Below are 12,526 nucleotides of genomic sequence, written 5' to 3' on the forward strand. Positions count from 1 at the left end.
ATTTTCACACGTCCCGCTCCAGTCGCCCTTTATTGATTTAGCTTTTTCTTCTCTAGAGATCTGTGGAAAATTGAAGGAACCAAATACTGAAAAATGGGGGCTTTTTCTAAGTGCTTGAAAAACTGCGATGCCAGTGGAGTCTGGCATGCAGGAAGGAGCTGAACAGGAGAAATGTAAATGAAAGTGAGTAAAACTGCCCCCTGAGACTACTCAAAAGTCTTGTATCTCACAAACAAGAACACTGGACCAATTAAGATATCTGGCATAGAAAGTGGTTCTTGTGGGTTTGTCCTGAGAGAAGAAATACCTCCAGCTCAGAGTGACAGCTTGGCTGACACCATATGCCATATAATCAAGGCTATATGTTCATTGTCCAATCAGACTAAGTTTTACTTTAGATACATTTAAACATAAAAAAAAACACATTTCCAGTGGTTAGTTTGAGGTTGTTTTTTTTTAAATTAGCCTTTATTGCCAGAATTAACAAGGTGTTCATGACTGATACTGTAGATAACTCAGCACAAATCTTGCTGTCGAATGACACCATGTCTATTTGCCTATTTGAAAGGAAATTGCGGATAGATATGAATATGATTCTCCCATTTTAGTGGAATTTTTATTAAAATCATTATACATATTTTCTTTGGGTTGATATTCATCGTGGTTATTTAAGATACTGTCAGACACTTTAGCCATATGGCCAAATACTGTTCTCCATAGTCCTACTGGATTTTTTTATCAGATGTCCAAGCCTTACAATCAAACCGAACCGCATTGCAACCCTCCTCTCCCTCTCTCTCAGAGACCTGTAACTGCTGCCATCCCCACCAGAGCACTGATGTTGTTGTTTGCTCAGAGAGCCACCTCACCATAGCAGGTCCCCCCTGGAGGCTGTGTCTGCGCCTATCAGGGCTCTATCCACATATGCGGCATGAACTGTAACTGTCTCTGTAGTAGATGCCACTATATCCACTCTCAACCCACACCTCTCTGATGACAGGTACAGTCTTTATGGATTATGTTAGGCACTGATTGTTGATTTGGTGTGTTTCCAGGTTAGCTTGTAATCTTTTGCAAACATGATTGGATTTCTGTGTATCCTGTATGGATCCAGTGTTTTAAATACCACTTCAACATCAAACTACAGTGTGAATGTACAGTTCATCATGTGTTTATAGTGTACAGTGTGTCCTGTGCTCAGGAGTCTGAAGATAGGTTGTTGAGGAGAGAGAAGTATGACAGGACAATGGCAGCTGGTCGTAGATTATTCAGTGGTTTTGTCAGGGTGTGTAAACGTTGTCCTCCCCAAATTTCTAGGAAAAACTTTGGCGAGAGATTTGAACTGTGTGTTAATCCTCTGATTTTTCACCGTCATGAAAAGGGTATTACTCACCCCTCCAGCTTGCCTGTGTCTAGTGTCTGGCTTGGCTGGGAAAAAGGCACTAATGTTATATTCATCATCACCACCTCTGCCTCCGCTCAAAACAACCTTTTTTGGAGATTTTTAGCTACAAATTAGCATCATTTTATTCTGCATTGCACAACTGCACTGTAATCAGTTGAAGTATACAGTATTTATACACTAGAGCACTGTTTCAGTGAACACACTTGAACATGACTTCAGTTATTCATATTTTGTTTTATTAAAAAAAAGACAATATAGATCTTGTATTATAGGACAAGTGTCTTGCATCATAAGTAATTCTAAGCAAGACACACTTGCTCTTAAGAGAGATTTACAGGCTTTAAGTTTATTTCACTTCCTTACCTAACATAAACATTAGGTGCTATCTAAGATCTCTGTAGGAGCAGTCACAGATGTCAACACTCACACACAGTGTCAAACACAACTCAGTCTTCACTTTGAACCGTTACACTGCCTCTCTATCATCTCTGCTTTTCTTGCTCTCTTTCTCTCTCTCTCTCTCTCTCTCTCTCTCACACACACACACACACACACACACACACACACACACACACACACACACCTGTGCACACACACATAAATATGAATTATGCTCTGCAGATTCTCACTGGTGAAATATAGTGTACTGTATGTAGTGGTCAACTTATTGTATTACTCTGTACCAGATAGTGCCGCTTCTTAATTTAAGGATGGATCACAGATGATAGAAGTAACCACATTGGACAGAGAAGACCAGCTATAACGCACATTTCACATGATGAAAACAGAGGTTCATTTCATGCAAGGACATCACACACACTACGAGACATTAGAAATCAAAGGTCCAGGGGCCACTAGGGGCCTGTGCTGCTGCTCTCCTTAGCATAAAATATGGTGTGTAGTGTGTACCCATAGTTCCAGTGGCTTGGCTTTGATTCATCAGTTAATTAATTCCTGAAGGGACGCTATAACCCGATGATCCTTTCTGACTCTTTTGACAGCTACTGGGAGTGAGTGTATGATATCAGTAGTAGAAATATCTCATGCAGTAAAAAGAAGTGTACGCAAGCACCAACCGTTTTTTTTATATTATTAGTGACTAGTGCCAGTGAACCAGTGAACTTTGGCACAGTGTTTTTCTACAAAGAAACGCTCTCATAATTTAGCTATTAAGGCAGCTAACACAAGATTTGGTAACTCGTTCAACAGCGTTCAACAGCCACAAAGAAAGCAACCGAAAGCTTGTCTGTAGAGGTATGTTCTTCATTAGATCCATAACACCAGTGATGAAACTGAAAAGCATTGAAACTCGGCCAAGCCACAAATTCCTAACTGACAGACCGGAGGACGAGCCTTCTTACATGTGGTATTCAAGCAGCCATGTGTTATCCTTTAGCAATCAATCCCTCTCCTCCCCACCAGCACTCCCACAATCAGGCTCGGGGTCAGGACCTGGTTGAGGCCCTGTGGAGGCCTGCCACTCCCTGTGGAAGAGAAGGACTGTCAGAGGCAGTGCGGTCTTCATCCTGGGGACCATCGTGCCTCCTAACGCTGCAGCAGAGCCTTGTTGGACTTTTCACCATGTCAGAGCCCATTAGTACTGCCTTTCAGGTGAGCCCTGCTCTGCTGCTGTTTGACAGCTGTGGCTGCTGGAGCAGAGAATGGTTTACAGCCAGGCCCCACGGCCGTTTGAAGAAATCTCTCCGGCTGGTGTGTTTCCCCATGGCTGCCGCTTCCTCTAAGCAGGAGCTTGATGAAGAGGTTAATGTAGGGCTAAACGGGGAGATCATGGTGCTGATAATGTTGATGTTTGCTCACCCATTTAGACCCTCAACTGTCAAATACTGTATGACATGCAACATACGTCAGACAGTAAAGCAGCATAAAGATGGTCTTAGGAACTCACAGAACAAATCACATACCGGAGTAAGATGGTCTCAACCAAAGGCATCTGTGTGGATGAGTCAAACCCTAGGAAAAAAAGTGTACAGTAAAGATGTTGATGAGGGGTGATGTAGCACCCCTCATCTGAATTGGTGACAGTTATTCAAATGTATGGCTGAAAAGTTACCGGAACGTGTAGTGCTTATTTGATTAATTATCAGTTGCTTCTTATAGCTTTGCATTTATTTGAAGGCAGTCCACGGATTTGACAGTATTATTTGAAGAAAAAAAAAGTTGGCCAAAAGTTTCAGTCTGGGTTGTAGTCTCCTCTTTGTACCCTATTACCACCACGTTTTTAGTGATAACAACCTTTCAATTTTCCTTCACGAGATGAATCAGTGTCACCTTGAAACTCCTAACAACAGACCTCTATGGCAAGACGCATCATCCACCCAAGTTTCGCAAAATTGGGCCAATTAGTGCAATTCTGTAAATGCAGCATCTGTATGGCATGACACATCATTCACACAAGTTTCAAAATTGTCCCAGTGGTTTTAGCGATAAAGCTACATACGAACGGATAGAGACCGAGTGTTTCGATGTTTTAACACCATTTGGCCTCTGGATCATGGTGTTGATACCCAGCAGTCACTGCCCACTCTACACTGTCTGGGTGATGAAGGGTGTAGTCCTCGTGATAGCAGTCATGTTCCGTGTTTAGAGAAGAGCTTCCCTCCCTGTCTCCTAATCCAATTTGGCATATAAGAGGCAATCATTCTGCAAGCTGAGTCAGAAGGACAGGATAAGTTCTCCAGTAGGGGATTTCTCCTGTGAACTTCAGTTTGGGCTGGAAGCTGCACATCTGTTAGGCATTGGCAGAACCTGAGGAGATAACCCACCGGATATTACACTTACAGGCAGCGGGTGTGATCTGAACCACAGGCCTCCTTTTGCCTCTCCGCCCCTGTCCAACACCCCAGACCCCCTTCTGTCACAAACTGGCCCTCAGCAACACTCTGACATTTCTATAGTTCTTCCATGTTGTCATAGAGGCTCTCAACCACAGTGTATACACTATTCTAATGACTGAACCACTTTGTCATGCTAGTGCAAGATAAGATCAGACCAAACATAATGGATTGCATTTGAACTGCACTACAAGTCATCTCTCATCTCTCAAAGCTGCATTTGTGTTTATTTTAAACTAGTGTCTGCTTTTTATAGGTTTACTATTTTTCAAAAGAGAATACATGTAGGCCTAACCATAAATTCCAGAAAGTGCCTTCAGTCCAAGGCAAAGAGGCTGAGTGGAGGAACTGACTGTGGTTTTACTATAGTGCACTGTGACCTTTCAGAGTTCAGTCAGACTCATTTGTTTGGCTGACAGGTGGTGGTGTAATAATTCAGGGTGATGGTTTGTGGGATGCTGTAAGTAATACTCTGTGATGAGCCAAACTGCACACGGGTACGCAGAGTGCACCTGGAACACAGATACATTAATTTCCCTGACACAGGGAATACCCCCTCACTGCAGGCCTTTTGAATTCTAGGTCTCAGGGCCTTTTCACAAGAATAATACATACATGTCAGAATAACTCTGAGATACACCCAGGTATCCTTGTTGCTCATTAAACATGTGATACCAGAGAGCGGTGTGTGTATAGTCAAAGTCTGTACAATTACAACATGTGTGATCTCATGCTATTAGCTGATGAAGCATTTCTACTCATACTGTAGAATGAATAGCTAATGAATAGAGTACTAATGGCAATAAAGTCTACATTGGTCTCACAACAGTGGTTAAATCTTATGCAGTAGGTAAGTCCAGCTATGTTTGATGACTGAATTAATTCTGACATTCTCATACACAGGAAACAGACTGGACACTGGGTTAATTGACTCACTGTTAAATGAATCACTCACTGGTTCTCTTACCCAGGTGGTTTTCCATCCTCAAATTAAACAGTATTGACCAGAAGTATTTGATGATGATTCATAAGTGCAGTAGGTCAACCTGTCCCTGAGTAATGGGCTAAATTCGTAGACAGCATGTATAAAGGCCACTGACACGCAAGTCAGTGACGCAATACATGGCTGACGTTCAGTGTATGAGGAGCCATTTTGTTAGATAATACCATGTTTTGTTAACCTATTGTAACATTCCAGATGTATGTTGATATATTATTTGTTTATTGGCATACAATTACATCACATTTATACCATAGATAAGTAATAAGTAATATACAAAAAATTATTTGTAAAAGATGCAAAGGGTTAACAGTGTGAGAGCAGTAATCCATCTTTCTGTGAAATCATTATTTTGTATCTAGGTCTAGAGGGGTGGGGTTGCAGACACAGGGGGCATACGTACCTGTACAAAATAGCAATAGCTAAGAGTGAAAAAAGAACCAGGGGTAGTCTGTTGGTCTTCAAACAAGAAAGCTCTTTGATATCTGTTTGCATTCCTCTCAGTGCTCCTGAAAGCAGAGCTGTTGAACAGTAGTGGGGAGACGTCAGTGAAAGGATGAGGTGCTAAAACAAACATGAATTGATTTCAACACTAAGACTGGACTGAATAGGAAAGTGGTTTCAGGAGTTGTTGTTCTCATAAATAACTTTTCTGTAAGCCTTGCATTGTTAGTTATCATGCTTAAATTAGTCATTGTGTGACCCCTTAAAGGTAATGACAGTCGACAATGGGAAGTAACAGCTCATTATACCCAGCCGGCTCAACCTACAGTATTTTGGTGCTCTAAGCTAGAAAAATGTTGGGGCCCCCCACCACACCTGCTAGACTGTCTCTCACAGTGACATCACAGCAATAAAGACAGCAGACAAAACTGCCTGTCAGGCCTTGCCCTGCCCTGTTCAAGTGGCAGTAAACTGGTGTAACCATTTCCAAAGTCCCAGTCAGGCCTATTTGACTGGTTCACTCTAGGGTTTGTGGCTCAGTCCGTGAAAATGAAATCTCAGTCCGTGAAAATGAAATAGGCTCTCAAGAATGCTACTAACACATTTGTGTAAAGAATAGCATCTTGAATAGACAGCTCCTTCAGCTGCAATCAGGTCTGCACAGGTTTGTCAGATAATTTTATTTCATTATTTAGCATTGGTGAGCACAATAATATCAATGCCTGTCAAAGATTTAGCTTCTCACCATTGAGTGAAATAGAAATACATAGGAAGAGGTGGGAGACTTGAGAGTCCAGGGCTGTAACAGCCTTGGTGGCCACAGGAGCAGCGTGATCCCTGTCATTTGTTTACTTTGGTTGGCATCTGTCAGTTTGGTGTCTGACACCTGTAGTGTCCCATTAGACTCTGGGTCACACACACATCCAGGCTGGACTGGGCTGGGCTAGACTGGGCTGGGCTAGGCTGGGCAGGCCAGGAATCCTTTTTTCCTCGAGCATGTTGTGAAAGGGAGGGCTTCAGTCTTGGAAAAAATGTATAGAATATATGTGCTCATATTTCACAATTGAACAAGATGGTCAGTCTCACAGCATCATATTGCATAGCATTCAGTGCCTAAAAACCTTGGAACAAATAATACAAAAGTTACCTTGGACCACTGAAACAAAGGCACCATCAAAGTTCATATTCATATTCATAGTTCATCATATTGTATACTCTAGGCTACATCATCCCGAGAGTTTGAGTGTTTTTAGAATGCCTTTGAAGATAAGGTTGTATTATTCTTACCAAGCCACACAATCAGTTCAAATACTGATGATAAAAAGGTCAACAGTCAAATAAACTTTGATGACATGCAATGCTAAGCCCCCCTGCTAGAGAGCAAACCAAACCATGAATCATGGGTCTCCGGGAAGAAAGGAGACCAGGATGAGGCTTCCTTTCAGGACAAAACTTCAACATGTTTGCTCTACAACAAGGATAATCTTGTAGGTTCAACAAAGATAAACAAACTAGGAGCTGCCAAGTCATCCTCCATTTAGACGGCTGTTTGAGCACATTGATGGAGCGCTAGTGAGCGCCACAGGGCAGGCTGGGCCGGGCTCCATTGATGCCATGCTGCTTCTCATAGTTTAGGATACCCTCAGCTCAGACTGAAGTGACAGCAATGTTTTTAATTGTAGGGAAAAACATGCATATAGTTGTTTTCTACAGATCAAAGCCAGACCGAAGGTGTTGTTATGAGAATGTAAGTAATTGGTCTCACTATGAGCTCTTCAGAAGACATTTATTTGTATAATCTTTTATTTTGTTCATTGTCCTTCCGTCTCTTTGATAGCATGATCTTTATTTAAATTCACACAATATTAATGAAGATAATTAATACCTGATAAACTCCCTGCTGTTCTCAGAGGGTGCCTTTATGCATTGCCTTTGTTTCTGATGAGAGCGCAAACTTCAGTGATGAGTATCAGGAACAGGTATGGAGATGATCACCTGGTCAGACCTCTTTCATAGATTTCATGCAATTACTGTACAGATCCTCTCAAATTCTTTAGGGATCGAGGAACAAAGCTCCTCATGCACTGGCATATCAGAACATCTCTGTTTTTTAGCTGGATTTTTTTAGAGGATCTAAACATGCATTCAGTATGTGGTATTATGAACAACACCGCTTCAACATTAACACTTTCTCTCATATCCTCTTTCTCTCAGAGTCCCTGATGTCCACCATGGAGACTTCTTCACTGACTGCTACCGAGAAAAAAGACAAAATGGATGGGAACGGCTTCATTGACGTCCCTAAAAAACCCTCCCCTTCAGCAGTGATGAGAGGTACTGTACACTGCCATGATCTTTCAGAGCCAAAAACAATCCCTCCCTAATTCCAAGTTTTTCTTTAAGGAAACATTCGCAATCGCAATAGCCACCGTCTAACAGAGAAGGATAGGGCAAGAGGGGTAAGAACATGCACATGAAATATACATTTCAAAGATAAAATGCTGTCTTGGGAGAAGATGCTCCTGGCTCTATTCCACCCTGATAAGGCTACCCAGAAGCACCTGCAGTCAGAGGTGACTTACAGTAGAGCACTGATATGAATGGTAATGTAGCTGGCTCTAAAAGAGCATCATTAATACTGAGCAGGTATCTCACAACACCTCTGTGACAGGGAACCTTCACATAAAGACAGAAACCTGGATCCATTTGGCTACATAATTGCTGCTAAATGGTTAATATGAAGAGAAGGGCAGGGGCAGGTAAAATGGGTGTTTGTGTTGGAATTAATGAAGAGTAGCACCGTTCTTCTTTCACAGCCCCCCTGATAGACAGAGAGAGATATAATGCATGTTTTAAAGATGTCAGTGAATGCATGATGAAAGCCTGCTATAATGACGTTGAAAGACCTTGTTCTTACCTCCAGAGTATAAAAGTAATAAATTACTAAAAATGGCTGGTAGGGTGGTGGACGACATGGTCCTTCAGAGATTGACAAAGATGCAGATTGAAGGCTACCTTTGAAATGCTAATACAACTTGTGATTTAGTGACATTTTTACTGTTTAATGAAGGGCTTGGTGGCCTGCCATGATAAAGAAATATCCATTAATTGTTAAAGAAAGAACAAAGATGAAAATAGGGCATTTTTGCCTGAACACTGATATCATGCCAGAAAAATAGTCAACTTAAGTCATTTTCATACTCTTGTGAAATGTGCAGTAGTCCCTTTGGCGGAACAAGAACTGTATGATTTTTTTTTTTATTATAGAGAGGCATTTTGAATGGAGAAAGAGTAAAAGTAACTGTTTTTTTTAGATGTAATTCTGTGATGTCGGAGCTCTCTATCTGTTAGGGATTCTCATTACATTTTCTTTTTTTAACCAAGGTTTATTGTTTTTGCATTTTCAGAGAGATTAACATGTTAACATACTGTACACACATGGCAATTAAAGCCTCGCTACATTTTCTACATCACTTTTACTACTACATTACAAGTGGTCTTACCAGAGGTCGCTGCAGCTTACTGGATCCAGAATTCTTTCTCTCATTTACTCAAGACTGAATCATAGAACATTACTGTAACAGCATGACTAAAGTTAATTAGTTAATTTGACCAATTAAAATATTTGGCTGTCAACAAGCAATTTTGGCACAAGCAATTTTAAGTATATTTGTGCTGGTACTAATAACTACCATATTTTGACTTTTACATGGCATTTAAGTGTGTCCATAGCTTAGGAGAGACACAGACAGAATGCATGTTTTAAAGATGTCAGTGAATGCATGATGAAAGCCTGCTATAATGAGATTGAAAGACCTTGTTCTTACCTCCAGAGTATAAAAGTAATAAATTACTAAAAATGGCTGGTAGGGTGGTGGACGACATGCTCCTTCAGAGATTGACAAAGATGCAGATTGAAGGCTACCTTTGAAATGCTAATACAACTTGTGATTTTGTGACATTTTTACTATTTAATGAAGGGCTTGGTGGCCTGCCATGATAAAGAAATGGTGATTAATTGTTGATGAGAAAATATTTTTTGACATACACTGTAAAAATAACAAAACATGCATGCACTGTAGAACATGTACTAAATCTGAACAAATTTATAGTGTTGTAATCCTTTACTTCAGACTTCACCAATATTAGTTAATTGATGTCAAGTTTCACGACTGGTCATTTTATTTCTAGCTTTTTTTTTATTTATCTACAATTACTGAAATCATCTTAGTGGCACTGAACTTTTTAATATGGTTTTAATAAGAAGCCTGCACAATGGATTTTTTTGTTGTGGAGGAATATGTTTCAGACCTGAGCCTTGGTTAATGAAGAAAACATTTGATCGTCTGTGGACTTGAAATCATAATCTCTTAATGTGATCAGCCCTCTAATTTAATCTTACTCAATGGAACCAATTCACACACACACCCGCACACACACACACACACACACACACACACACACACACACACACACACACACACACACATGCTCTGGTCATATGTTTGAATATTCTCTGTGGTGAAGGCCTTCATTTGGCCAATCGTCTTCTGTGGATAAACCCTCTGAGAGGAGCTTTAAAGAAGGTTGATTCAACTTTCAAAGGGGGCCTGGGGGGGCCTGGAGAGTAGCTCTGATTACCAGGCATGGGGCCCCCCTGTGCCACCTCCTGCCTTCCGCTGTCCTACGCCATCGCTGTGCTGAGGCTGAGGGTGAGGCTGAGGCTGAGGCTGCCTGCTAGCCCAGAGGCAGGGCTGGGTTCCTGGTCTGGGTGCTCTGAGTGAGTACCCCTGGCTGTATAGCTGGAAAACATTACATGATGCTGGGCGTTCCTCTACATGGGCAGAACAGCAGTCTGCGTGTTCGGTGCCCAACACTGCCCAGGGAAGCAGCTGGTCTTTGATAAAGAGAATAAATCAGGAAGAATAGCCCGGTCAGAACGTTGTGCAGCAGATTAACGTGATCTTGTGAACAATGAATGCAAGTGAATTCTAGTTCATATTAATATCCTTTATTTAAATCCTGGTATTACATGCAACATAGAGAGAGAGCTTGGGAATGCTGTAATGAGGAGAGTAAAAAGCTAATTAGGTAGTCATTTCAAAATGACCACCCGGTAATGTCAATCTAAATTACTATTTCACATTTTGGAAAGACTTCCCAGATGAATAAAGGTTGAATAAAAAAATTTTAAAAAAGATTTGATATAATCATCCTTATGGCTTTCTTATCTGACTTGTTTTACATATTATCATTTTCATTATCATTACCATCATTACCACCAATTAGTATTCAAGAGTACAACTGTAATATCGTAGTTTTGAACCTGCATCCCCTCTCCATAACTCCTCTGTCCTATCACTTAAGGATAAAGTGTCACCATATTGTAATCTAAATAAGCGCCATGCACTCTCAGTCCCTGCACCAGCCCAGTCCTGTGTTGTCCAATAGCATGTGAGAGAACTGGCTTATTGTGTACCGCGCTAGTGCTAAAACCTCAGCTGTCTGCCACCATGCCAAGACAGAGCAATTACTTATCACAGTAATATGCATTATTATTCCTGTTGCCAGACACAGATAAGTGAATATGCAGTATGAGAGGAGGGAAAAGAGACAAGGTCCTTGAGCTTAAAGGGATTGTTCAGCCTATTTTTCATGTTTAGGTGAAATATCATCTTACCCTGAATATGACTCCTCATAGGCCATTAGTGATCGCTTCTCCGGTTCTCACTTTGCTACTGCAGCACAGGCTAACAGTTAGCAGCACCCTCTCAAATAGACAGGATTCTGATGGACCTTAAGTTAGCATCTTTTAAATTGCATGATAAAATCTCCTCAGATAAACTTCAAACAAAGCCTATTTGCGAGTGACGCTTGAAAGGATTTTTTTTATGTACATTTTATTGAAAATCAAACAATTACAGTCTCTGTAATCGATTTGCTCAGAACTGGAACTATTTCCTCTTCATAGACACACACAGTCTCTTTGTTTTGGTTTGGGTTTCACCAGCCAAACCCTCGTTAGACAGGCTCTCAACCGTGGAGTGATTACTAGCTGTGAACAAAAAGTTGCCGTGTCAGTATGTGTTCCCTTGTCAGATAGTGTTCCCCCTCTATTAATTGTGGTTTTACAAGGTATTTAAGGCAAGGCTGATAAACGCGGGTATAACATGATTGACAATCTTTACTGAAGTAGTAATTCATCATAATTGCAAGAGTAATAAAACATTAGCGTTCATGGTATCATCAATATCATAATAATTAGTCATCATGAAACTGTTTTGAAGGACCAAGTGTCATAAGTGTAAGCCACTATCATTGTTATTTTACAATAATTTTCATTATATTACTCTTAAAAACATTTTTGTCATATTGGGAACACTATCTGACCAGGGAACACTATCTGACGTGGAAGCTTTCACTACTGACCTATGAGGACAACTCAGGGTAAGATGATATTTCACCGAAACATGAAAACCATCCCTTCAAAAGCACATTCCCAAGCACAATCCGTGGAAAAGTAGACAATTCTAATATACTGCCCCTGTTCCAGCACTTTATTGTCAGTGTGTAGTTTACTACGGGCTGCAGAATTCTTGTCACTTAAGTCATGCCCACCTCTGAGAGCAGGCGCCAACGCTATTACAGCCGGCTTGTTTTATATTCCTGTCCCACCTTATTTATTCACAACAATTTCCTCTCTATCAAAGGACACGGCTAATGCAGAGTTTTAATATGTTATTTACACATAAAAACAAGCTATTTACAGCTCTGTATGTGTGCAGAGGGGAAAATGAATGGGCCACCGCTCCCCTCCGATCTGTT

At 40.9% G+C, this 12,526-nt stretch overlaps 1 protein-coding gene across 1 annotated transcript in view; it reads left to right on the forward strand.

Annotated features, from left to right (window-relative positions):
• The window catches only part of LOC310815269 (zinc finger protein GLI2-like), a 64,829-nt gene that overhangs the window by 1,359 nt on the left and 50,944 nt on the right, over nucleotides 1-12,526 (forward strand). The window contains exon 2 of the mRNA XM_083685005.1: nucleotides 7,916-8,035. Coding sequence (XP_083541131.1) covers nucleotides 7,924-8,035 — 112 coding nt within the window. The 5' untranslated portion in view covers nucleotides 7,916-7,923. The remainder of the gene's footprint in view (nucleotides 1-7,915; nucleotides 8,036-12,526) is intronic.

The sequence above is a fragment of the Argentina silus genome, assembly GCF_951799395.1.
Source record: "Argentina silus genome assembly, chromosome: 14".
NCBI classification, from domain to species: domain Eukaryota; kingdom Metazoa; phylum Chordata; class Actinopteri; order Argentiniformes; family Argentinidae; genus Argentina; species Argentina silus.